At 43.8% G+C, this 22,516-nt stretch overlaps 1 protein-coding gene across 1 annotated transcript in view; it reads left to right on the top strand.

Moving 5' to 3' along the window:
• Positions 1–22,516, top strand: part of LOC140496207 (coiled-coil domain-containing protein 102A-like) — a 197,460-nt gene that overhangs the window by 154,205 nt on the left and 20,739 nt on the right. Inside the window, exon 6 of the mRNA XM_072595705.1 lies at positions 6,937–7,146. Coding sequence (XP_072451806.1) covers positions 6,937–7,146 — 210 coding nt within the window. The remainder of the gene's footprint in view (positions 1–6,936; positions 7,147–22,516) is intronic.

The raw sequence follows: 22,516 nt of genomic DNA, 5'->3' as shown, positions 1-22,516 counted from the left end.
TGGCCGAAAGTGCAATAGGTGGATGGAGGTGGGGATAAAGGTGATAGGTCAGAGAGGAGGGTGCAGCGGATAGGTGGGAAGGAAGATGGACAGGTAATGAGGATAGTGCTGAACTGGAAGGTTGGAACTGGGGTAAGGTGGGGGGGAGGGGAAATGAGGAAGCTGGTGAAGTCCACCGTGATGCCATGGGATTGGAGGTTTCTGAGGCAGAAGATGAGGCAGTGGGTTCTTCCTCCAGATGTTGGGTGGTTAGGGAGTGGTGACGGAGGATGCCCAGGACCTGCACGTCCTTTGGGGAGTGAGAGGGGGAGTTGAAGTGTTCAGTTGTGGGGCAGTGGAGATGGTTGGTGCGGGTGTCCTGGAGATGTTCTCTGAAGTGCTCTGTGAGTAGGCGTCCAGTCTCCCCAGGGTAGAGGAGACCGCATCGGAACAATGGATACAGTAAATGACGCGTGGAAATGCAGGCGAAACTTTGATGGATGTGGGGCCTTGGAGGGGAGGGAGTCAGGTTTGGGCCGAGGACTTACATTTCCTGTGGTGGCAGTTGAAGGTGCCAGGAGGGGAGGGTGGGTTGTTGGGGGGCCTGGACCTGACCAGGTAGTCATGGAGGGAATGGACTTTACAGAAAGGGGATGGGGTGGAGAGGGAAATATATTTCTGGTGGTGGGGTCTGTATTTGGTGGCAGAAATGGCAGAGAATGATGCAAAGTGGAAGATGAGGACTTGTCGGGGGGGAAGGGGGGACCGGGTTCTGTCCTTGTTGCAGTTGGAGGGGTGTGGTTAGAGGGCAGAGGTGTAGGAAGTGGGTGAGATGTGCTGGAGGGCATCATCAACCACTTGGGAGGGGAAATTGCGGTCTTTAAAGAAGGAGGCCATCTGGCATGTTCTATGGTGGAACTGGTTCTCCTGGGAGCAAAAGCAGCAGAGGCAAAGGATTTGGGAATAAGGGATAGCATTTTTGCAGGAGGCAGTGTGGGAGGTGTAATCCAGGTAGCTGTGGGAGTCACTGGTTTTGTAGAAAATGTCAGTGTTGAGTCAGTCACTGTTGATGGAGACAGAGAGGTCCAGGAAGGGGAGGGATGGTTTAGGTGAATCTAAAGTCAGGGTGGAATGTGTAGAAGTTGATGAACTGTTCAACCTCGTCATGAGAGCACGAAGGGGTTCCGATGCAGTCATCAGTGTAGTGGAGGAAAAGGTGGGGAGTGGTGCCGGTGTAACTTTGACTAGAGCCTTAGTAAAATCCAAGTAAACAACATCCATTGTCCTAACTTCATCAACCATGTTACTAAGACGTGCCCTTCTCCTTGGTGAATGCCATTGCAAAGATACTCATTTAGGCTCTTGTCCATATACTCTGCCTCCAAGCACAAATTCCCTCCTTTATCATTGAGTGTCCTAGCCTCTCCCCATTTATCTCTTGTGTTTAATATATGTATAAAATACCTTGGAATTTTCTTTAACCCTACTTACCAAGGTCATTTCATGATCCCTCCTTGGTTTCCTAATTTCCTGTCTGAGTTCTTTTCTGTTTTCTTTACATTCCTCATGGACGCTGTATTATTTTATCTTCCTAAACCTGACATATGGTTAACTTTCTCTTTTTGGCTAAATTCACAACCTCCCTTGTTATCCAGAGGTCCCTTGCCTTGCCATCCAAGTCCTTCCTCCTTACTGGAACATGCCAATCCTGAACTCTGATCAGTAGGCCTTTAAACAATTCTCACATGTTACACATGGACTTTGCTGATAACAGCTGCTTCCAAATAACTCTGCCTTGCTTCTACATAATACTGTTGTAATTTACCCTCCTCTAATTTAGCACTTTCCTCAATTTAGTACATTCCTGCAAGGTCCAGACTGCTGCTTATTCATAGATACATTAAAACTTCAGGAGTTGTAATGACTGTGTTGGTTTGTTTCCAAAATGCTTTCCCACTGTAAGGTCAGTCACCTCCCCTCTAGTTGGACTCCACATCCATTTCAAGAAACCCTCTTGGATGCACCTAAGAAATTCTGCCCCTTCTAATCCTCTTGCTCTAAGGAAGAGCCTGGAATGCGTTGTATGGGAGGGTAGTTCAGATGGGAAACCAAAGCCTTTTCAACTATTCATCCAAGTACTTTTAATGTTGTAACACCTAAGGCAATATCGGGGAAGTTAAAGTCACTCAGTATGACAACCCCTTTGATTTTTCAGCTTTCCATAGTCTGCCTATGTTTGTTCCTCAATGTCTCAGTGGTATGATCCCAGAGTTTATAGTACTGCTGTACCTTCTGTACTGCATAATTCTTTGATTTTATGATGTTGGAAGAGCCTGGAATGCATTGTCTGGAAGGGTAATTGAGGTGGGAAACCTCAACCTTTAAAAGTATTTGGATGAATACTTGAAATGATGTAACACCGAAGGCTATTGGCCTATTGCGAAAAAGTGCAGACTTGATGGCCAAAGGCCTATTCTGAACTCTGATTAAGTAATTACAATACGTATTACTGACTTGATTGATGTACTGTTGCCAAATGTTTGGATGACAGAAAAGCAGGCAAGTGTTGAGGATAGCACAAGGAGTCTCCACAGGGATGTAAACAGGTTAAGTGAGTGGACAAAAACTTGGCAGGTGGCATATGATCTGGGGAAATGTGAGGTTGTTCATTTTAGCAGGAAACATAGGAATTGAATAGTATTAAATCTGGGAAAGGCTGCAGAACGCTGCCAGAGGGATTTGGAGGTCCTTGTTTATAAATCACAAGAGGCGAGCATCTGGCTTAAGAGGGTAGTAGGGAAGACTAATGGAATGTTGGCCTTTGCTTTAACGGGAATGGAGTATGAAACTAGGGAAATCTTGCTAAAACCACCCAAAGCAGTATTTGGAAAACAGCTGGAATACTGTGAACAGTTACATCTCCTTACCTAAGTAAACATTATTGGAGGCAGTCCCGAGAAAGTTCACTAGGTTGCTTCCTGGTCTGAAGGCAATGTCTTATGAGGAGTGTCTGAGTCGATTGGGCCTTTACTCATTGGAATTTAGAAGAACAAGTAACGACCACAAAATTCATAAGGGTTTTGGGGTAGATATGGAAAGGTTGTTTATCCTGGCAGAGTCCAGGTTCAGAGGACATAGCATTCGAAAAAGGGATCACTCTTTTCAAATAGCAATTGGGAGGAATTTCAACTGCCAGGCCTGAGATGTGCTACCACTCTGATTTGAACCCCCTCTTCCCCTGACCCCCTCTTCCAGTTCAAAGCTTTGCAGTTTGAATGGATTAGCCATACTAAATTGCCCTGTGGTATCCAGGAATGTGTAGGTTTGGTGATTTGTCCAAAGAAAATGCAGTGTTATGAGGATAGAGTGGCTGTGGGGGTTGGGGGAGGTGTTGGGAGGGGGAAGGCAGGGGAGTAGGGGGGGGAAGGGATGCTATCCAGAGGGTAGTGTGGACTGGAAGGGCTGAATGACTGTTTCAATGCTGTAGGGATTTTTTTTGAAGTACCTTTGTTCAAAGTGCTGCACAAGCTGGTTGCATCATTAAATACTGTCTTTATACTACTGTCCAGTTGAATGGTTTTGTACCTTTTCTGGCTTTCTATTGTTTTGACTGTTTGTGTAGTCAGAGTTCCCCTGTTTTGCTGCTGATTATTCTATGTTGAACTGTGCTCGCTGTCAGCTTCTCACTCTTAGGATTTAGGGAGTTGATTTTTATGTTGCAAGATACGATCATGTGTGGGACTTGACATTTATAACATGAGTAGTCAATTTGCTTATCCTAAAACTGTACAAGATGTCGTGAGCAGGAAGACCGTGTAGTTCAAAGTCCAGGAGAGGCAGAGACCTAAAACTGTTTTTGCTGTAAAAGATAATGCTTCGAAGTGAACAAGACACATCAGGTTATCTTTATCATCCTCCTTTTAGAAAACTTTCATTTCCGTTAAACTGCATTAATCTAGTAGATAACTGCCTAACCAAAGGAGTTCTTTTCTACATGTTTTTAGTTCTCCAAAACTTATACATTACGGATGGTTTAAAACCTGAAACCATTACAAATAGATTTTGCACCCACTAAAACATACTGTTTGTGCCTAATGATCCATAGCCTGCTAATTACACATTCAGGTGCAAAGTTGGGCAAAATTCAGAGCACAGTTGTGACAGCAGTGGAAAACCTATTGCAAAAATCTCGTTCAGAATTCCTAATATTAGAAATAACTTGAGTTCAATGTTTAAAGTGTTAAAAGTACATCAAATGGAAATATCTGATTGCGAAACTGTCAAAAAGCCCTGAAGTAAATGCAATTCAAAAAAACCAAGTAATTAATAAAAATAGAGGAAGAAATCTGTGGTGATCCGAACAGAAAGCAGTCAACTGATTCAGCTTGAGACAGGAGAAATACTTGCAACTGAGGCATCCATAGTAATGAGGCCTTCAATAAAAAGTGAACATTCACTTAGCCAAACATCTATGGTAAGAATCCCCATAAAATGTTACCACAACAACAAGTAAATGGAACACTGACACCCAAAGTGAATTCCAAAAAATTGTGACGTAGCTTGTCGGTTGGTTTTGAAAGAAGTGATGATGGATTTTAATATTGTGATATCAAAGATGACCTAGAGTAATTAAAAAGTACAACTGAGTTAATTACCTCTGCCACTCCAAACAATAGTGTTAAATTAATGGTGCTCTCTTTGTTTAATTCTTCTTGCAGTGAGGTTTGTTTTTGTTTTAAAATGTGAAATCTTAAGACAGCTGTGTCAGTTGATGCTTGAATTGCTCTTTAAACAATAGTGATCCAAAGCAGAATCATAATTTAAAAATTATTAAATCAAAAAACAGTGACAATTGAAAATATAGATCTAAGGTTTTAAAGCCTGATGCCAAGGATTTTAACATTTTGTCAGCCTTTGTCGGTCTGTAGGCAAAAAGAATGCTGTAAATATGACTAAGCTTTTAAAACCATAGAGCAGGCAAAATCAGTCAACTAGCCTTATCCTGTTCTAAAAGTTTCTCGAAATTGCATGAAGTCCAAGGTGAAACATAGGAGGCTGTGGACAAGTGAGGCTATGAACCAACATCTCCATTGTTTAACTATAGGAAGTGATGGTCCTTTTCCCCACTTCTGGGTCAGTGAGAAAATCCGTATTGAGGAAGGTACACTGGCTGTAGGTGTCAGTACTGGGATATATTTGTGTCCACAATGTATTGCACAACAATGTGACCAAGGAAGTGGACGAAGGTAAAGCAGTAGATGTGGTGTATATGGATTTTAGCAAGGCGTTCGATAAGGTACCCCATGGCAGGCTAATGCAAAAACTACGGAGGTATGGCATTGAGGGTGCATTAGAGGTTTGGATTAGGAATTGGCTGGCTGGAAGGAGACAGAGGGTAGTAGTTGATGGTATAGGTTCATCTTGGAGCGCAGTTACTAGCGGTGTTCCACAAGGATCTGTTTTGGGACCATTGCTGTTTGTCATTTTTATAAATGACCTGGAGGAGGGGCTTGAAGGCTGGGTGAGCAAGTTTGCGGATGACACGAAAGTCGGTGGAGTTATGGACAACGAAGAAGGATGTGGCAGGTTACAGCGGGATATAGATAAGTTGCAGAGCTGGGCAGAAAGGTGGCAAATGGAATTCAATGTAGCTAAGTGTGAAGTCATTCACTTTGGTAGGAGTAACAAGAAGATGGATTATTGGGCTAATGGTAGACTACTTGGTAGTGTGGATGAGCAGAGGGATCTTGGTGTCCATGTACACAGATCTTTGAAAGTTGCCACCCAGGTAAATAGTGCGGTGAAGAAGGCATATAGTGTACTGGGCTTTATTGGTAGAGGAATTGAGTTCCGGAGTCCTGAGGTCATGTTGCAGTTGTATAAGATTCTGGTGCGGCCTCATCTGGAGTATTGTGTGCAGTTTTGGTCGCCATACTACAGGAAGGATGTGGAGGCACTGGAACGGGTGCAGAGGAAGTTTACCAGGATGTTGCCTGGTATGGTAGGAAGATCGTATGAGGAAAGGCTGAGGCACTTGGGGCTGTTTTCATTGGAGAAAAGAAGGTTGAGGGGAGATTTGATAGAGGTGTACAAGATGATTAGGGGTTTAGATAGGGTTGACAGTGAGAACCTTTTTCCGCTAATGAAGTCAGCTGTTACTAGGGGACACAGCTTTAAATTAAGGGGTGGTAGGTATAGGACAGATATTAGGGGTAGATTTTTTACTCAGCGGGTTGTGAGTTCATGGAATGCCCTGCCAGTAGCAGTGGTGGACTCTCCCTCTTTATGGTCATTTAAGTGGGCATTGGACAAGCATATGGAGGTTATTGGGCTAGTGTAGGTTAGGTAGGCTTCGGTCGGCGCAACATCGAGGGCCGAAGGGCCTGTACTGCGCTGTATTTTTCTATGTTCTATGTAATGTTAAGTCTACAAGCAGGGAATGACATTGGTGTCTGCTGGACACTATGCTTGCTGCCAGACAACTAGGTTTGCTTCAGATTTTAAGATGGAGCTAAGCTGAGTGTTGACTACACTGCCATGCCTCCTTAGCCACAATGTCCTAGCATACACAACCATGTTTCCAAGGAACATCCAATTCATAGGTTTAAAAAGACTTACTTTTGTCTTTTGTGTACTTAGGACTTGTCAGTACTTTGCAGTCAATAAAGCTCTTCTGATATTTGATCACTTTTGTAATGTGTGCACAGAATGATCCCACAAACAGCAGTGCAATAATGGCTAGGTAGTTTGTTTTAATGATTCTGATTGAGAGAATTATTGACCAGGACTTCAAGCTTTCTGGCTGCTCTTTGAAATAATGCCAAGTATACCCACCTGAAAAGCAGATAGAGCTAATGTTAGACATCGCAGGTAAGCAACAATACAAGTTCTGTGCCCAGCTCCCATCTAATGCAGTAATTGCCCTACTAAACTTACCTCATTACTTTATGTGCACAGATGGAGAGGCTTCAGGCAGAGAACACAGCAGAATGGGGCAAGAGGGAGCGACTTGAGACTGAGAAGCTGAATCTTGAAAGAGAGAACAAGAAGCAGAGGGCACAAATTGAAGATCTGGTCGAAGTATTGGCCAAAAAGAGGAAGCAGGCAGCGAGTGCCCTGGACACTGATCTGAAGACCATTCAGACTGAGCTTTTTGAAAAGAATAAGGTAAAGGAATAGTGCTTTTGTGATGATTTACTGTAGTTGTGACAGTCAAAAAGATGTCTGATCTGATATTGATGTCAGAGCAATAATCTATCAAGACCCAGACGATAGACATCATCATGGCTGCAGAATATTTTCTCACCTGCTTTCTGGCCTTGCGCGATAGTGGTAGCAGAGTTTTGGAAACAATAAATAAAGCAGTAAAATATTGCAGACTACCCAAAGCCTGCAGCAGAGGGAAGGACAAAGTTTTGGAAAATAATTTCTGCAAGCAATTTACGGTCGAGAAAACTAGTCCAGGACTGAAACGAGCCAAGTATGTTCAACCTGTGATTCAGCTTCACCAGTATTCTCTCTAATCCTAGCTGCTTTCTCTCTTGTACATCAAGATATAGATTACTGCAGGGAGCTCAGGCTGAGAACTAAACTTTCACATTAGTTGCATTATTGTAATAGACGGTAAAATGCAGGGCACCAATGGGCAATAAATTAAATGTAAAACGTTTGTCTCCTATAATTCTATTTTCAATTATGTCAGAGGTAGGTTCTTTACTTCCACCACCACCGCTAGCAACACATTCCATGCATTCACAACTCTTTGCGTAGAGTCATTAGGGACATTCAAGCGACTGCTGGACATGCACATGGATAGCAGTGAGTTGAGGGGTGCGTAGGTTAAGTTACTTTATTTTACATTAGGACACAACATCATGGGCCAAAGGGCCTGTTCTGTGCTGTACTTTACTATGTTCTATGACTTTATCTCTGCCACCGTGCCGTCCAGAAGAGAACAGTGGTTAGCACTGCTGCCTCACCGTGCCAGAGACCCGGGTTCAATTCCGGCCTCAGGTGACTGACTGTGTGGAGTTTGCACATTCTCCCCGTGTCTGTGTGGGTTTCCTCTGAGTGCTCTGGTTTCCTACCACAGTCGCAAAGATGTGCAGGTTAGGTGAATTGGCCATGCTAAATTGTCCATAGTGTTAGGTGAAGGGGTAAATGTAGGGGAATGGGTCTGGGTGGGTTGCTCTTCGAAGGGTCGGTGTGGACTTGTTGGGCCAGAGGGCCTGTTTCCACACTGTAAGTAATCTAATCTAATATTGTAATCTAATCTAATCTTCTGTCATATATATAGATGACTTAATCAACGATGTGGACTTCCAACCTTCAGCATACAGATTCTTTTTATTGCATAAACCGCAGTGGAACACAGTGATGAAACTGTCCTGGGACAGTGCAGGAGGATCATCTCAATACTCTTGTTAATATAGGTGGAGGTTTGTCAGAGTGGGGGGAAAAGGAGCAAAAGACATGTGTCTGAAAGTAAGGGAAAGGACAACTAGTGCCTGGCAGCGGGATGTTGAAATATTGATCTATGTGTGGTGGGGAGCAGAGTGATATCAGTGTTTTTTTTAGATTTAGAATTAGAATGGCCACAGTGTGGAAACCGCTCTCCCCCCCCACTCCCCAGTGCAACCCACCCAGACACAATTCCCCCAACCTATATTTACCCCTGACTTAATGACAACACTATGATCAATTTACCATGGCCAATTCACCTAACCTGAACATCTTTGAATTATGGGAGGAAACTGGAGCACCCGGAGGAAACCCACACGACACGGGGAGAATGTGCAAACTCCACACAGACAGTTGCCCAAAGCGGGAATTGAACCCGGGTCCCTGGTGCTGTGAGGCAGTAGTGCTAACCACTGAGCCACCGTGCTGCCCTATAGTATGATGTAGGGGTGCAAGGATGAGGAGGATACCTCGTGTCTTGGTCATCAGGGCAAGAATAAAGCCCAGAGACGATTGGTTGGGTGGGTGAGGGAAGAGTTACATTTGGGTTGAGTTTCATGTGGGATGTAGAGTGTGTGGTGTCTGTCACTTGGGTTGATGAATGGGGGAGGTGTCAGTGGTGCTCAAGGGTAACGGCTAGAAGTGGTAGAATTGGAATCTGCAGATGGGTGTTGTGTAACGGCTGCTATTGGTGGTATTGGTGCGGGCATAGTTCCTCGTAGGTCTAAATTGAAGCAATATCCCTTCTGATCCTGATGTAACATCAGGGTCTTCCCACTAGTTAATTAGCAACTAAAAAGGGGAAACATTGCCAAAGATGTTGGGAGAGTCCTGTATCCTGATGTTGTTCCTTGGTGTGATCTGAAAATAAGAAAGTTTTAAATGAACAGCAATGGAGGCTATGTCTCTTCTACCATGTATTGCTTCTGTATCCTGCTTGATGCAATGCAAGGTACTGGCAGGGCCATACACTGTAATATCTTAAAGGAGACAGTTTGTGATCTGTCTGTGTAAATATTGTCCGTGTTGCTATGCAGTTGTGCGCTGCCTGGCTTCTTGAAAACGCTACCTCTGAGGTATGACCAGTGAGGAGTAGTGAGAGCCAAACAGCAAAAAAAGAAGAGAGTCAGGTCGAAAGGTACTTGACTGCAGGCAAATAATGAGTTCTCACTTCTTCTCTATGACTTTACCTTTCAATACCCACCCTCACGTAGATGTGGACCAAGTATGCGTAGGTGGGGCAGAAAAACTGGAATATTACAGATATTTCCTATTTACTATGAGAGTACTGGCATGAGATTACCAGTGTGCTACCTAAGGTTGTCTTTAAAGGTGTACATATGAGTTTCTGTTCATTACTTAAAAACAGTAAACAGCTTGCTAACTGTCTCAGTATTAAAGTGGATATTGAAATTGGGCTTTCAAAGCAGAGATCGGCACTGTTGAAGGGGTGGATGGGGTGGAATTTGAAACATAGTTAAAAACACTCATTTTTAAAAAACCTGGTGGGATGGAAATGATTGAGTAATGAGTGAGATAAAGCAAGAAAGTACTTTAAGTATATTATAGGCAAAAGAACAACTGGAGAGAGAAAAGGGCCCCTCAAGTACCAGAGTGGGCATGCATGTGTAGAACTGAAGGAGATGGGCGAAGTTCTTAATGAATATTTCTCCCCTATGTTTACCATGGAGAAAGACATGAAGACTTGGGAACTTGGAGAAGTTAGTAAAGATATCTTGGGGACAGTCTATATCACAGTAAAGGATGTGTTAGAATGCATGAAGGTGGATAAATTTCCTGGTCCTAACCAGATATATCTAAGAACCCTGCAATAGGGTAGAGAAGAAATTGTGGGGGCCCTGGCTGATATTTTTGCATCATCGTTAGCCACGGATGAGGTACCAGAAGACTGGGAATTGGTTTAGCTCAGTTGGTTGGATTATTGGTTTAAAGAGCATCGTGATACTAACAGCATGGGTTCAATTCCACCGGATTGTGGTTACCATGAAGGACTCTATCTCCTTCTCAACCTCTTCCCTCAGCTGAGGTCTGGTGGCCCTCGGGTTAAATCACCACCAGTCACTTCTCACTAATGAGAGAAGCCCCTATAGTCTGGTAAGATTATGGAGACACAACGAACAACAACCAGGAGACTGGAGGGTAGCAAATGTTGTGCCATTATTCAAGAAGGACTGCAAGAAAAGCCTGGGAACTATAGACCAGTAAGCTTAACTTCTGTGGTGGGTAGGTTACTTGAGAAGTTTGAGGGACAAGATATACATGTAATTGGAAATTAAAGGTTTGATTAGGAGTAGTCAGCGTGGCTTTGTGAGTGGGAGATCATACCTCACAAATTTGTTATGGTTCTTTGAGGAAGTGACCAGGAAGGGTGATGAGGACAGGGCAGTAGATGTAGTGTGTTTCTGGCTTTCAGTGAGGCCTTTGATAAGGTTCTACATGGTCGGCTGCTCTAGAAGGTTAGATCGCATAGAATCCAAGGGGAGCTGGCAAATTGGATATAAATTAGTTTGATCATAGAAAACAGTAGGTATTGTTGGAATGGTGCTTGTAAGACTGGAGACCTGTGACTAGTGGAGTGCCTCAGATTACTGTTCTTTATATCAGTGATTGGTTTGGGGATGACATTAAAATAGGTGACATCATGGGCGGTGAGGAAGATTATCATAAATTGCAGCAAGACCTTGATCAACTGGCGAAGTGGGCCGAGGAATGGCAAATGGAGTTTAATGTAGATAAGTGTGAGGTCTTTCATTTTGGAAAGTCAAATCAAGTCAGGAGCTTCATTGAGCTTCATATGGCATTAAAGGAGTGTAGCAGAACAGAGGGACCTTGGAGTTCAGGTGTATGGTTCTCTGAAAGTAGAGTCCCAGGTACAGAGGGCAGGGAAGAAGGCTTTTGACACACTGGCCTTCATCAGTGAGAGCACTGAGTATAGAATTGGGAAGTTATATTGTGGTTATACAGGACATCGGTGAGGCTGCACTTGAGATACTGTGTTCAGTTTTGGTCACCTTGTTATAGGAAGGATGTTATTAAACTGGAAAGAGTGCAGAAGAAATTTACAAGGATGTTGCCTGGACTCATTTGTCTGAGTTATTGGGAGAGGATGGACAAGCTAGGACATTTTCCTATAGACATAGGAGACTGAGGGGGAACCTTATAGAGGTGCAAAAGATTTTGAGAGGCATGGATAGGGTGAATACATTCAGGCTTTTTCCCATTGTTGGGGACAAGAGGGTAAAAGGTAAAGGTAAAAGGGGAGAGGGAAAAAAGGGGCAACTTTTTTATACAGGAGGTACACATGTGGAATGAGCTGCCAGCAGAAGTGGTTGAGGCAGGTACATTAACAACATTTGAAAGACATTTGGACAAATCCACAGATAGGAAAGGATTGGAAAGAAATATGCCAAGTGCTTGGAAATGTGGTTAGCGTGAACAGATGTTTTGGTCAGCATGGATCAGTGTGGGCCAAAGGGCCTGTCTCCATGCCATAGGACGCTGACTGTTTTTTTTAATTGACAAGCAACATGAATTCGACTGGGACAACACTACTATTATAGGACAAGCCAAACAGAGAACAGCCAGGGAATTCCTAGAGGCATGACACTCATCCACAGATTCAATCAATAAGCACATCGACCTGGACCCAATATACCGACCTCTGCAACAGACAGCTGGAACTGACAACCGGAAACGGCAGATTCAAACCACTATAAATGCTGGAGGAAACATCACAGAAGTGCTTCACAGGAGGCTCCCAAGCACTGAGGATGTCACCTCAGTGGTGATGAAATGTCTGCAACACAAATTCCCAACTCGGCGAACAGAACCACAACAACACGCACCCGAGCTACAAATCTTCTCACAAACTTTGAGTGTAGAGTCCTGTTTCACTCAGCTGGTCAGGATGAACCTGACAAAAACCACTGCATCATTGTCCAGACTTCCTTTGCAAAGGTATTTCCAGCAGGAAATGTGTGACAAAGACACTTTAAGGACAGCACGTGGTGGTTCAGATAAACTGAGTGTACGTATAGGCTCTCACCCCCAACTAAGCGATATCTTAAATTGTTTGAAAGTTCTGGTGATGTGGTTCATAAGGAGAAGGTGTCAGCAATTCTGGCAAGTGTGAAAATAGATAAGTCCCCTGGTATATGGATTTCAGTGAAGTGTTTTATAAAGTTCTTAATGGTAGGCTATTGCAGAATATGCAGAGGCATGGGGTTGAGGGTGATTTAGCGGTTTGGATCAGAAATTGGATAGCTGTAAGAAGATTGATAGGAAATGTTCATCCTGGAGTTCAGTTACTAGTGGTGTACCGTAAGGGTCTGTTTTGGCACCACTGCTCTGGGTTAGTAAAGTTGCGGATGACACTAAAGTCGATGGAGTTGTGGATAGTGTGGACGGATGTTGCAGGTTACAGAGGGATATAGATAAGTTGCAGAACTGGGCTGAGAGGTGGCAAATGGAGTTTAATGTGGAAAAGTGTGAGGTGATTCACTTTGGAAGGCATAACAGGAATAAAGAGTACTGGGCTAATGGTAGGATTCTTGGTAGTGTGAATGAACAAAGATCTGTGTCCATGTCTATAGATCCCTGAAAATTGCCATACAGGTTGGATAGGGTTGTTGGGGCATACGGTGTGTTAGCTTTTATTGGTGGAGGGATTGAGTTTTGGAGCCATGAAGTCATTTTGCAGCTGTACAAAACTCTGGTACGGCCGCACTTGCAGTATTGCATATAGTTCTGGTCGCTGCATTTATAGGAAGGCTGTGGAAGAATTAGAAAGGGTGCAGAGGAGATTTAGGAAGATGTTGCTTGGTGTGGAGGAAAGGCTGAGGGACTTGAGGCTATTTTCCTGAGAGAGAAGGTTAAGAGGTGATTTATACAGTCGGCCATTAATAGAGGCATGCAAGATGATCAGAGGATTAGATAGGGTGGACAGTGAGAGCTTTTCTCCCTTGGATGGTGATTGCTGGCACGAAGGGACATGGCTTTAAACTGAGAGGTGATGATAAAGGACTGATGTCAGAGGTAGGTTCTTTACTTGGAATGCCCTGCCTGCAACAGTAGTGGTCTCACCAACATTAAGGGCATTTAAATGGTCATTGGATAGACGTATGGATGAAAATGGAATAGTGTAGGTTAGATGGGCTTTAGATTGGTATCCCAGGTTGGTGTAACATTGAGGCTGGAGGAACTGTACTGTGCTGTTATGTTCTATGTTCATTCTGCCAAATAACTTTGATCTGCTGAGGGAACCATGTGACAGGATCAACCCTCTCCTTTTCCCTCAGGATCTCTAACAATACCATGTGCTGACCACTTCCAGAAGAACCTGTGGTCAAAGGTGTTTTTCTTTGCAAATTTCTCCATGAAGGGCAGGTGATGCAGAATGGTCCAACTCCTTGAAGCTTACCATGGCAATGAGGCCAGTCATATCAATGGCAAGTATGGAGTGCATCTTGGTTTTTATGTATGAGGGTGGATGTGCAGGCTGACGCAGTCATACAGAAAGGTGGCCATCAGGATGAGGATGATCCCCCTGGTCATCCAGACTTCATTTGTACATGGAGTCCCTGTTCCACGTAGATCTCCAGACAAAGTGGAAGATGGTTCAGATGACTGAAACTGCCAGACCTGTGCCACATACAACAGCAGAGAGTGCCTTGCACCTGATGATCAGGTTTTTACCTGCAATGGAGACAGAGAGCTGCTCCAAAAAGACCAGTTTCTGCTTCACCTTATCAATGTGTCCCTTCCAAGATTTTGCGCCTGCCTCAGCCCTTCCACACCATATTCTCAGCAATTTCCGGTAACCTGTCCTGATGGTGAAGGGGATATAGGATCGGTCCGCCCAGTTTCCAAAGGATACTGCCTTATTCTTTCCTCAATTTACCTTTGTTCCCGAGGCTGGTTTGAACTAGTTGCAGATGCTCATGAGTCTGTGCACTGACAGCGGATACGAGCTGTCATCCATGTACAGGGAGGCTTTGACCTGGCCTCTGCTGCCTGGAATAGTCACCCCTCTTAAGCTTGCATCCTTCCTGATGGATTCAGCAAAGGGCTGTATGAAACACCCACCCAAGACAGGCCCTGCCTGACCTCCGATCTGATTGGAAAGTGTTCTGATTCCCGCGGATTGAGATTGCAGTTATGATATTGGATGTAGTGCATACTGATTCAACTGCAGATTCCATTCCCAACACTGACTTTGAAGAGCACATCCCACACGTAGGTGTACTATCCTGTTAAAGTCCTTCTCCTGGTCCAGGTTGATGAAGCAGGTGTCCACCCACCTGTCCTGCACATAGGCTTCCATATCCCTCAGGAATGCGAGGCTCTCCGAGATCATCCTGGATGGTACGTAACAGGTTTGGTTAGGGTGAATCGCTGATCCTATAGCAATGACCGTAGACACCATTCTGTAGTCTTCTGCAGAGATGAGAAGAAATTACTTCTCCTCAAGGATCATAAATCTGTGGTGTTCACTCCTCCAGTGTGTGATGGAAGATAGGATACTGAACAAATAGACGGGAGGTAGTAATGGGTTGAAGGGTTACAGACAGCAGGCAGGAAGTTGGAGCAGAGGCCCAGATTAAATCAACCATGATTGATTCAAAAGGCAGAGCAAGCTCTTTCAGTAAATAAATGCTTACCATTTTAATCTCTGACAGTAAGTAAATCACTTTCTTTTCCTGTCCTCCTGATCTTTCCTTCTATTTTCTCCCTCTACCTGTTTGTCATTTCTCTCTCTTTCTGCATTCAAATTTGAACTTCCAAAGTGAATCACTTCTCACTTTTCCAGGTTGAACGCCATCTGTCACTTATCAGCCCAGTCCTGTCAATGTCCTGTTGCAACCTACAACAGCCCTCCACACTATTCACCACTCCTCCAACCTTCATGTCATCAGCAAACTTACTAACCCACCCTTCCACTTCCTCATCCAAGTCATTCATAAAAATCACAGAGTGGAGGTCCCAGAACAGATCCCTGCAGAAAACCACTGGTTCCTGAGCTCCAGGCTGAATACTGTCCATTTTTTACCACCCTCTGTCTTCTATTGACCAGCCAATTCTGTATCCAAACAATCAGATTTCCCTGTATCCCATGCCTCCTCACTTTCTGAATGAGCTTACAATGGGGAACTTTATCAAATGCCTTGCTAAAATCCATACACACCACATCCACTGCTCTACCTTCATCAATGTCACGCCCTCAAAGAATTCAATAAGGTTTGTGAGGCATGATCTGTCTCCCTCAAAGCCATGTTGACTGTCGCTAATCAAACTATTTAATCCACATCTTTAAATAAATGGTGAAAATCGCCTGGAGATCTTTGTGCCTCTCAAAGCATTATCAGCAAGTGCTGCCTCCATACTGAAGATTTATTTTAACAATGCTGATGGTGATCAAAATCTGCACAGAAATGGTAATGTTTAGCTGCCCAGTTATTACTGGAGAGACCAGTTTGGCTGCCAAGCCTGATGCAAGTAAATAATCGAAACTAGCAGTTAGTGTGCCTCAATTCTGTCAAAAGGGAAGCAGTAAACTCTCGCTAGCCTTTATGTGATAGAACCAAAAAGATTGTTTAGGCTGGCTTTCTGACAGTTTAATGATAGAGTTCGGTAACATGAGGAAGAATTCTGTATGTGAAAAATTGCCTCCTTGATACTGTGTCCTTTGTACATTGTCCTTTTTTATGTTCCATTAAAAGGCCCACACTCTACTACTCCACAGTTACACTTTTGTTGATCCAGTGTTTGCTACCCCTCCATGGACAGAGCCTCACTATACAGTGCAGGCAGTGACACATATTGTCATGGCAACGCCTACCTTTTCACCGCTTTTACAGATGTGTACTTCAAAAGACCTATTTAAAGAAGCTTTTCTCTGATGTTTGATAAAACTGCTTTTCACCTGATCATCTGGAGCTTGTGCCAGTTGGATACTTATTGCCTGTCTTAGTTTATACAAGAAAGCTCCTGTGTTTGTGTCGCAAAAACAAATTGCTAGCAAAACTCAGCAGGTTTGGCAGCCATGTGGGGAGAAAGCAGAGTTAATATTTTGAGTCTAGTGATTCTTCATCAGAGCAGTTCTGAAGAAGAGTCATCAAACTCAAAATATTGACAACCATCACGTTCCAACTCCACTTTTGTTTTACTGTCAATTCCTGAGATGATAAATGATATCAGGCACTGAACTTTTTTTTAATGTTTGTTCAGGGACCTCAACTACTACTTTCATCTGATTTTGATTCTGTGTGGGTTTTTGTCCTTGCCATTCTGCAGACATCATAAAATGAGCTGTAAGTGCAAACTGGACTGAGTACAGCCTTGCTGAGGAAAGTGGTGCAGAGAAAGAGACATACTCATGATCTGGCCACAAACTCAATACGGTGTTTAAATTATGAGGATGTGGGTGTATTGTACCTTTAAGGGAGTTAAAAGTTAACAGTGACTGCACCAAGTGTTCTCAATAAGATACAATGTAACCTGTGCTCCCGCTGCTAGGATACCTAGGGTAGCTGGTTGCCTGGAACCAACAACACAAATTTGAATTTAAACTGATTGGCCTAATTATACCCCGAAAAATACCAAACTCCAATCCAGTTTGAATTTAGTATATTGACAGTCTTAAAAACCAATGACCCAATCCGATGCTTTTGAGGTATAAGATCGGGGAAAATTAAACTGTTGAGAAGAGAACTGCCAAGCTACCAGCGCGTAAAGACAGCCTGAAAAATAACACTCTTAAAAGTACCTTTATCGATCACAAACCGGTGAAGCAGAATCTCCAAGAAGAAGACAGGAATACTGAAAAAAAAACTGAAAGCTGCCTAGTTTTGAGATAAGATTTTTGTTTTAGAAATCCTAATTGGGGATTTTATCGGGCTGTTATTGTAAAGGAGAAGTTAAAAGATAAATTAGAGAAAGGAGTTGTAAATAGTTGTTAGTTAATTATTCTCTGTTATACTTTGAGAAATAAAGTTGTTAGATTTTACTTTAAATCTTGAACTTTCACAGATTACTACACAAGATAAATCTTTTCTGTGTTGCTGGTTTACATTAAGAATTTACACAGTGTCGTAACAAAATGCATAATTGATTCCGAAGAGGTATATGTTGATTGAACTAGATTTGCTGCTCGTAACTGAGATCATGTCACCATCACTATGTTCTGTCCATCGAAACCGTATACCTTCTCTCCTTAAGGTGCTATTTTTTCTAACTCTATTGCTGGCTGAATTGTTTCACAATTTCATTTAGATTTTCCCAGTAACACACTGCAACTCAGTTACTCTGGCTTGTAGCACATTCTGGAGAAACAGCTGTTACCTTGTGACTGACTCCCAACGAAGTGGGCTGTGATCAGGCTCCTTGCAAATCCAATAACCAGGGTGGTAGATTTGACTTACAAGTAATGAAGTGAGGGCTGTTTGGAAGTTTTGGCAGAGAGTAAATTTGGAGGCATTGAGAGAAATGTTAATGATCAGCAGAATAACGTTGTGGAAAATAATGGTCAGGAAGAAACTGAAAGACGAATAAAGGGCAGAAGTGACATGGTTGGGAAGGAATAAAGCAACAGACATCCTGTGCATTTGCAACTAAGTAGGCATGTTAATAGTTCAGATTAGTTAGTTAGGTTAATTAGTTTGACCGAATAGGTGTAGGTGATCTGATTAACAAGTTTGCAGATGACAATAAGATTGGTGGAGTACCAGGTAGTGAAGAGGACTGTCCGAGAATACAGCAGAATAGAGAGAGATTGGAGAATTGAGCAGAGAACAGGCTGATGGAGTTCGGTGTGGGCATCTGCAAGGTGATGTATTTTGGAAATCTAATTCAAGAGCAAACTATACAGTAAATGGAAGAGCCCTGGGGAAAGTTGATGTACAGAGAGATCTGGGTGTTCAGGTCCATCATACCCTAAGGATGGTAACGCCGGTCGACAGAGTTGTCAAGAAGGCATACAGCATACTTTTCTTCATCAGATAGGTTATTGAGCACAAGAGTTATGTTACAGGTCATATTACAGTTGTATAGGGCTTTAGTTCTGCCATGTTTGGAATACTGCATACATTTCTGCTGGCCCCATTACCAAAAGGATGCGGATACTTCGGAGAGGGGTCAGTGAAGGTTCACCAGGATTTTGCCTAGTATGGAGGGAACTAGCTATGAAGAGAGGTTAGATTAGGATGAGGTAGATTAGGATTCTTTTCATTAGAAAGACAGAGGTTGAAGAGGGATCTGCTTGAGGTCCACAAAATCATGAAGCGTAGACAGGGTGAATAGTTAAAGCTTTTTCACAGACTAGGGGACCTAATTACTAGGGGTCACAAATACAAGGTGAGAGGGGAAAAATTTAAGGGAAATATGTGTGGAAATTTCTTTACGCAGAAGGTGGTGGACACCTAGAACGCTTTACCAGTGGAGATGGTAGAGGTGGGAACAAAGTGTCATTTAAGATGTACCTAGACCGATACATGAATGGGCAGGGAGCAGAGGGGTACAAATCCTTGTAAAATAGATGCCAGGTTTAGATGAGGGATCTAGATCGGCGCAGGCTTGGAGGGCTGAAGGGCTTGTTCCTTTGCTGTGATTTTCTTTGTTCTTCTTTGTCATTACACACTGGGCCGGTGTGCTGGAAATCAATCCCAACTATTCCCAGAGTCAACACATTTTGGAAGGTTTGATGTAACTACTATGAATCCTAATATGTTTCTGATGGACTGTTACCCAGTTTCTTTCAGGAACAAAGAAAAATAATTCTATATCAATTGCAACACCCTTGCCTTTAACAAGAACAGTAAAAGAATAGTAAAATTAGTTTCTAATTTATGGAGCTGAAATTTTGCCCCTTCTACAAACATTTCTTGAGCACAAACACAAGGACAAAAAGCAGAAAAATGCATACATTGAGTGGGGGGAAAAGTGGTCAGGAGGACACAGTAGAACACAGTTCAGTTTCACCAGTCAACAGTACAAAACTAATCAGAAGGATGGATTTCACAATTCTTTTGATTCTTCAGTGAGGCCTTGATGGACCACAGCATTGATTTTTACGTAGTGCTTTGGTTGCTTGGATGGACTTAGGTCTTTCATTTAGTCTTTAAGTTTAAAATTACTACTTTGTGCATTTTCAAATGTCATTTTCAACTCTTTCAACAGAAAACTGGAGCAAGCTCTTTTACAGAGAAGAGAGAGAGAGAGAGAGAGAGAGCCTGATTCACCCAGCTGCTAGACATCTCCATGCCTCTTTGTTTCACTCCCCTTACAAAGGACACAGCCTCCAACCTAGTTCCTGCAGTGCCAGCTTCTATCCACCACCCAAAAGTCATAAACCTGACTTGCCACAGTCAACCCATTTGTCTCTGTCTGCTCCTGGCCGACTGAACTCATCTCTTATCTTGAACCTGCCTTCTCCCCTTTGGTCCAGGAACTCCCCATCTATGTTCGGGACACAACCCACACCCTCCACCTTCTCCATGACATTCAATTCCCCAGCTTCCGATACCTCCTGTTCATCATGGATATCCAGTCTCTCTACACCTGTAGCCCCCATCAAGAGGGTGTAAAAGCCCTCCATTTCCTTCTCTCTCGCAGATCCAACCAGCCCCCCCTCCACTCGCGCACTCATCCGCTTGGTTTAACTGGTCTTCGCCCTTAACAACTCTCTTTGAATCCTCCCACTTCCTGCACACCAAAGGGGTGGCTATGGGTACCCACATGGGTCCGAGCTATGCCTGCTGCTTCTTAGGATAGTTGGAACAGTCCCTCTTCCGCTGCTAAACTGACAATACCCCCACCCTTTTCTCCACTAAATTGATAACTGTATTGGCGCTGCCTGATGCTCCTACTAGGAGGTTAAACAGTTCATCTCCTTCGCTCCCACTTTCCACCCGAACCATCTCTGAAACTCCCTCCCCTTCCTGGACCTCCAGCAACCAACTGAGCACCAATGCCAATTTCAAACCCAACGACTCAGACAACTGCATTGACTACACCACCACCACCCCACCACACACCCAGCATAAATGCAATTCTGTACTCTCAGTTCCTCTGCTTCCGCCTCTGCTGTATCTGCTCCAGGATGAGTGATTCCACTCCAGGACATCCCAAATGTCCTCTGACTTCCCCTCCCCCATGATTACCAATGTCCTCAACCACAACTCCTCCATTTTCCACACTTGTGCCCTCACACCCCGCCCACCCCCCCACTCCCAACCGCAACAAGGATAGAGTCACCTGGTCTCCAAACACCAGTGCATCATCCTCTGCAATTGCCACCACCTGCAGTCTGACCCTCCCCTACTAAAATTATATTACTTTCCCCACTCATATCCGCTTTCACAGGGACTGTTCCCTCTATAACTCCTCGTTAGGCCTACATACCCACCAAGCTCTCCTCCACACGTGGTTCCTTTCCCTGCAGCCGCAGAAGGTGCAAAACCTGTCCTCAAACCACCCCCCTTTACCTCTACGCGAGGCCCCAAGAATCATTCCCAGTCCGGCAGAGATTCGTCTGCGTTTCCTCTAACCTGATTTTTGCGTCTGTTGGACCCGGTGTAGCCTCCTCTACATCGAAGAAGCTAAGCACAAACTTGGCGACAGGTTCAAGGTAGATCTGTGGTCTGTACATTCCAATCAACCCCACCTTCTGCTTGCCACCTATTTTAACTCCCTTTCCCACTGCCCCAACAACATGTCCATCCTGGACCGCCTCAATTGTCAAACTAATGCCATGCACAAACTGCAGGAAGAACACCACATTATCTGCTTTGGGAGCTTCCAACTATATGGGCTTAGCATAATTAACCAGCTTTACAATCTCCCCACCCCCTGCCTCTTTCCAGGTCCAGCCTGATCTACCCTGTCTATCTTCCTTCCCACTTATCCTCTCCACCCTTCGCACTGACCAATCGCAATCATCTCCTATCTGCATCCACCCATCACTATCCTATCTACCTTCTCCAGTGCCACCCTTCTCCCTCTATTTCTCAGCCCCCCCCCTCCCCAGTCATGATGAAAGGTTCCCACCTGAAATGTCGACTCCCCTGCTCCTCTGATACTGCTTGACCTGCTGTGCTTTTTCCAGCTCCACACTTGATTGACTGACTCTGTATTAAGTTCCAACCTGACCAATCAAATGGTTGTTACAATGCTGAGCCTTCCAAGTCCCATAATAAATAGTGTTTCATTGCTAATGTCCTTTAGGGAAGGAAACAGCCATCCTTACTTGGTCCTGCTTACGTATGACTTCAGAGTCGTAGCAATGTGATTGAATGTTAACTATTGTCTGGGGCATTGATGGGCAATAAATGCTGGCTGAGCCAATGACATCCACACCCTGTGAATGAATTTAAAAAAAAATCTAGACTCCGTATCCTCAAAAAAGTAAAATTAGGCCAAATCTTAGAGGAGTTTGAGCAACATGGGCTATGGTGTGATTTGTGGAAGAATTGACCAGAAGTCCAGCAAGGCTTGTCTGATTGTTGAGATGTCAAGGTGCCGGTGTTGGACTGGGGTGGACAAAATTTTTAAAAATCTCACAACACCAGGTAATAGCCCAACAGGTTTATTTGGAAGTACAAGCTTTCAGAGTGCTGCTCCTTCATCAGGTGGGACGAAGATGCAGCACTTCGAAAGCTTGTGCTTCCAAATAAACCTGTTGGACTATAACCTGCTGTTGTCTGACTTTTAACTTTGATTGGGGAGAGCATCTTGCATCATCATTTATGCTTTTAACCAGCAGCATGACAAGACAATGATGAGTTACCAATTAATTCCAAGTTGCGTGAATTACTTTATAATAGTCCATCAAAATGTGTTGCAATATTGACACTTTTTTCTGTCAGTATTCACACTGGAAAAAGACAATGTTGAGGAGAGTGCTGAGATACAGGCTACTAGACCAGACAGGATTGAGGTTCACAAGGAGGAGGTCTAAATCTATTTTCACACTTTCCAGAATTGCTGCGTCCCCTGGGCCGGATGGGATTTATCCTTGGTTTCGCTGGGAAGCCAGGGAGGAGGTTTGAGTCTTTGCTGTTGA

Source organism: Chiloscyllium punctatum, chromosome 26 (assembly GCF_047496795.1).
Source record: "Chiloscyllium punctatum isolate Juve2018m chromosome 26, sChiPun1.3, whole genome shotgun sequence".
Lineage (NCBI taxonomy): Eukaryota > Metazoa > Chordata > Chondrichthyes > Orectolobiformes > Hemiscylliidae > Chiloscyllium > Chiloscyllium punctatum.
This window is presented reverse-complemented; position numbering and strand designations above follow the sequence as displayed.